Source organism: Eufriesea mexicana, unplaced genomic scaffold, assembly GCF_001483705.2.
Source record: "Eufriesea mexicana isolate 0111107269 unplaced genomic scaffold, ASM148370v2 scaffold77, whole genome shotgun sequence".
In the NCBI taxonomy this organism is placed as follows: Eukaryota; Metazoa; Arthropoda; class Insecta; order Hymenoptera; family Apidae; genus Eufriesea; species Eufriesea mexicana.
Window position 1 is genome coordinate 654,510 of NW_016908244.1, and position 4,703 is coordinate 659,212.

The window sequence follows — 4,703 nt, forward strand, 5'->3', positions numbered from 1 at the left end:
GAAAGAGTGCACACAAGTGTTATGAAAAACAAATTTGTTCCAATACCAATAATACCAGATAGAATTGGCCAATGAAACATTAAATAACGTAGACCCGATAAGTGTGCATTTATCATAATACTTGCAGAGTAAAGTTCAATATGCTTTGATTTCACTTCAACATAAATACTTGTAACTGGATGATTTTGATCTTCTTCAAAATTACCAAATAATTCAAGAACTACATTTTGTTTTTCTTCTGTAGTGCCAAAAATCATCATTGGTGAAAATGTAAGTGTTGTGAGTGCTTGCAATAATGAACTACGATAATGTAGCATGGTAGATCTACATGCTTGTCCTAGAATAATGTCATTCCTGTTGCGTAGCTCAGCACAAACCATGAACATACCTATTTAAAAACTATATTTATTAAATGTTATTTTGTATTTTGATCAAAAGAAACTCAGAAAGTACCAAGTTGTTTATTGACTGGTGACTCTGGCATTTCTAAATGCAAATTAACTTTATATGGTTGACCAACCATTAAAAGTTGTTGTTTATTTGTTAACTGCACTTTTGCTGCTGGAAAACTGCACATTCCTTTTGGTTCATTACATGTGCTGTAACATATAAAAATTATATAATCAAGCTTTATACCTAAAATGTATATAACATAATGCTAAATGACAAAAAGCAATATGCTATAAGATCTCTTTCTTTTTTTCATTAACGTACAAGTGGAAAATAAAGCTCACACGAATTGTAAATGTACTGGTCGTACATATGAGACGCTCGGTACATAAGCATAGTAAAATGCTGTATAAAGAAACACAGATAACCAAATGATGAAGATTTCACTAATAATAATAATTCCACCACTTAAAAGTACGTTTCTCGCAGATTGTACGCTTCTTTTCGTTCTTTTCTGAACATGAAACAATTTCTTATGGATTTCTTCTAGTAACCTCGAAATTAACATTGCAAACGAAATTTAATATAAGTACTTGATGTTGTAAATTAGTTCAAATATTGCTCAATTTTAATTATATTTTTAGAAATTGCTACGTAAAGTATGATAAACCATTTATCGATCAATTATTTTTCCTTTAAAATAATTTAGTAGTAAAATACAAGTTAATATCAAGTTGCACTGTATCGAACGATAACAATTTGGTATCGGACGTTCTATTGCCGGATATTCTACGGGTAGCTTACGAAAAGTTAAAGTTCTTTTAAATATTTGAAATATTAATATCTACAAAACTGATAGATATTAATAGTAGCAATGAAGTTGAGTCGAGATTCCAAGTCAATCGACAATATTTTTTACTTTATTGTTTGGTGTTAAATAACTGTAGCTAGAAACTCTAGATGAGCTTGAGTTTCGACAACTTCAACGGTGTTATTTTCGCATCTATCAAAGCCGTCGTATAATACAATTTACGAGCGTACTGTATTTCTCGTGCGAACTATAATTACTCTGTTTTGTTAAATTATAGTAAAGAGGTAGTTAAATGATTTACATAATATATTAAATTGTTTATTTAATGGTGCATATAAAATTTAGAACTTTACTTATTTAAATACATATAATAAATGTCTAAAATGTTAAGACAGGTTTTCAATATAAAAACACGTAAGACTGAATAAGGTATGAAATACATTCCATAGGAAGTAATGCATTTTATAGCATATATCATGACTATAAAATATTATCGCAGTTGATAACATATTTAAAGTACTTTTAGTTATTTTGTAAATGATAAAGTACATTTTATACTAATATAAACAAGGAATATATCCAAAATTATTTTCCCTTTCTGTGTTCCAATCGTGGTCTTCCTTTCTTAGTTGTTGGTTTATCCTTTCCTTTATTTAGTAATGGATGGGTTTCTGAAGTTAAAAATATTATTGATAAATTGAACAAATCTATTAATTACATTAACACAAATAAAAAATTTTACCATCCACTGGTGCACCCTGTAAATGTATATCGTGAGAACGATGTTTTTTCATAGGGGGTTCATGCAGTGTTGTTTGATTATCTTCAGAATCTTCTACATCTGGCGATATAGGTAAAAACTGTAATGAACCAATATCTTCCATTTCTTCGTCAGAACTACAAAAAGCAGCCACTCTATCTATAGATGCAACATCTACTTCTATCTCCTCATCTTGAGCCTCTTCACCTTGTACCACAGATTTATCTTCATCACTCAAATCAAATTCACTTTCTCTTTCCTCATATTCAACATTTTCATCTAATTCTTTAAAATCTGGTGCAAATGCAGACCAATTTTCAACTTGGTTTTGTGCCCAAATAGAAACAACACCAGATGATATAGAAGCAATAATTGGTCTTACTGGATGCCACTACATCATTTCAATAATATTATTATGTAATACTATTGTAATTTAGTATACTTTTTTATTTGATTAATGTATAAATTAATTGCTTACAACAACATCAAGTAATAATTCTCCTTTGGTTCCATGTAAAATTTTTACTAAATTTCCAATACTTTTTTCCCATACATATAAAGCATGTTGTCTTGCTGAGCCTGCACAAACGTATTCTCCATCTCCAGAAAAACAACATTTCTTCCACATGGTTTTATTTACAAGATCTTGTAACTTTTGTATTGGTTCAGGTTCGCCATCTTTTCCACATGCTAATACTTCGGTACTGTCATATACACGAATTACCCTATCCGATGTATTCACCAAGAAACAAGAACCACGCCTAGCAAATTCAATACTCTTTACGGCTGTATTACTAGCTGTGCCTTGTGATATTTTATATGAAGCTTTCACAATCAAGGAATCTGCATCAAGAACCAGAATTCTACCACGAGCATTTCCAGTATATACATAATCTCCTCGACGATCAAAAGATGCTACAATATTCAAATCACTCTGAAAGAAAAAAGTATAAAGAGGTAAATATTAAAAATATTAAGTAATAATATTAAACTTATTTACATACATCATCATCAAGAGGTATAACTCTGTGTGTACCCTCAACATCAACCATTACTGCTGCATGTCTCATTGGACATACTAAAAATTTATTAAGATTTCTTGGATGAAATTGAACTTTCAATATTGGAGAAGGAAATCTATATTTTTGATCACATTCTCCAGATAAGACGTCCCATATACAAACATTATTATCTGTAGATGCACTTAATAATTTATGTCCATTTCTAGACCAGCTAATTAATAAAAAGTAATAATAAAAGTAATTGAAATATATTGATGATAAATTATGTCAAGTCACTGACCTCAATGAACATACAGGATGTACATGAGCACTAATAATTTTAGCAACACCTCGAGTTAAAAAATCCCAAATAACAATCCTACCATCATTACATCCAACAGCAAGAAGAGTTCCTCTTTTATTAAATGTACAAGTAACTGCTAATGATATGCAATCCAATGTGCCGTCAAACTCCTATTGATTATAAACATTATATCTGTAAGATGCAGAATTAAAAAATATCTGTTATATTTATAAAAAAAAATTTACCTCTGGATAATTCTGACCAAATGATTCTATTAAAAAAGGAGAAAAGATATTAAAAAGCTTATAGAATCAAATTTTCAAATAAATATTATTATAAATATTTACCTAATAATTCTAAATTCATTTTTACCTTATTCTGTACTTATTTACTTTATAAAACTTACTAAATTGTTACGCGATTATATGTAAATTTATAGTTTGATTTTACAATGAGTCTACTTTTGATATATCCCTAGAATTAAGAAATGACATTTAGGAATAACATTTTTCGTAGTATGAAAATATAAGTAAACCTTATTTTTATAAACATACAATTAACATAGTACTATAAGCTAATAAAAATAAACTTCATATGAAAGTAATCGCATAAAATAGAAAACTATCGTGTACATCTAATTTGTATAGGAACATTTTGGATATCTCTTTGAATCGAATATTAGTAGATTTCTGAACACTACAGTAATATAGATATATGTTTTTTGTTATTAACGATGTGTGCGTGTTTATAAATATTTACTTAGTTTAATTAAAAACGACATTTTTATTATCTATATAATACTTCAACAATATGTTAGCTAATACATGTATGTGTCATTTATACAGAAATTAAGTCTGTATTTTTTCTAATATATATTTGTTAATAATTTGTTACATTTGTTAATATTTACATGTTATGTAAATATTGTAATTGTAATTTAAAGAATGTTCTAATTATTGTCTTTTTTATTTTTTTTACATAATTAGGTTCTTTATTCAGCAAACTGTGCATTAGAAGTAGTCAACGAACATTGTCAATAGCTGTCCTAAAAGAAACACAAGATACAAATATTTCACCAATTTTTACTAAGAATTCAAATCCTGTAGAACATGATGAAAGTTGTTTAAATCAAATTTACAGAATATCTCCAGATATTGAAAAAGTAATAGAAGGAAATCTATCATCTGATTTAAAGAAGCAAGCAAAAATTTTTCAGGAAATTGGTATTTTAATTAGACAACCTGCTGTTGAAGTGATATCATACTTGGAACAAGCAGATTATACAAAGGCTATAAATAAATATGTTTTATGTATCCTTTCGTATTTATTAACCATAATTTATGATATGTATTAAATTAGTTATAGAATACAATTCATAATTTAATTATATATGATTATATTTTCACTATTATATTAGATGGCAAAGAAGGTGTAGGG

The 4,703-nt window shown here is 28.0% G+C and overlaps 3 protein-coding genes across 3 annotated transcripts in view; 1 reads left to right on the plus strand and 2 right to left on the minus strand.

Annotated features, from left to right (window-relative positions):
• Seipin (lipid droplet biogenesis associated protein seipin) overlaps positions 1-980 on the minus strand; it is a 1,414-nt gene extending 434 nt beyond the window's left edge. The window contains exons 1-3 of the mRNA XM_017910193.1: positions 735-980; positions 454-599; positions 1-388 (exon numbers count right to left, since the gene is read on the minus strand). The exon at positions 1-388 is cut by the window's left edge and continues 5 nt beyond it. Coding sequence (XP_017765682.1) covers positions 1-388; positions 454-599; positions 735-958 — 758 coding nt within the window. The 5' untranslated portion in view covers positions 959-980. The remainder of the gene's footprint in view (positions 389-453; positions 600-734) is intronic.
• An 806-nt stretch (positions 981-1,786) lies between these two features.
• Rbbp5 (retinoblastoma binding protein 5) lies at positions 1,787-3,679 on the minus strand. The gene is made up of 7 exons (XM_017910228.1): positions 3,614-3,679; positions 3,512-3,537; positions 3,264-3,436; positions 2,966-3,194; positions 2,440-2,895; positions 1,944-2,352; positions 1,787-1,872 (listed from the first exon to the last, which is right to left on the minus strand). Exons 1-7 carry the CDS (start codon positions 3,630-3,632, stop codon positions 1,787-1,789), a joined length of 1,398 nt encoding a protein of 465 aa, XP_017765717.1. The 5' UTR covers positions 3,633-3,679.
• Positions 3,680-3,988: 309 nt separating this feature from the next.
• The window catches only part of mRpS29 (mitochondrial ribosomal protein S29), a 2,008-nt gene continuing 1,293 nt past the window's right edge, over positions 3,989-4,703 (plus strand). The window contains exons 1-3 of the mRNA XM_017910231.1: positions 3,989-4,092; positions 4,253-4,576; positions 4,684-4,698. Of these exons, the coding sequence (XP_017765720.1) occupies positions 4,077-4,092; positions 4,253-4,576; positions 4,684-4,698 (355 nt within the window). The 5' untranslated portion in view covers positions 3,989-4,076. The remainder of the gene's footprint in view (positions 4,093-4,252; positions 4,577-4,683; positions 4,699-4,703) is intronic.

Excerpts from the sequence above, each read along its gene's own strand:
- Rbbp5 (XM_017910228.1), bottom strand. Across the intron at positions 2,896-2,965 it reads TTATACCTCTTGATGATGAT|AGTGATTTGAATATTGTAGC; the intron begins GTATGTAAATAA and ends TTTTTCTTTCAG. Across the intron at positions 2,353-2,439 it reads AATTATTACTTGATGTTGTT|TGGCATCCAGTAAGACCAAT; the intron begins GTAAGCAATTAA and ends GAAATGATGTAG.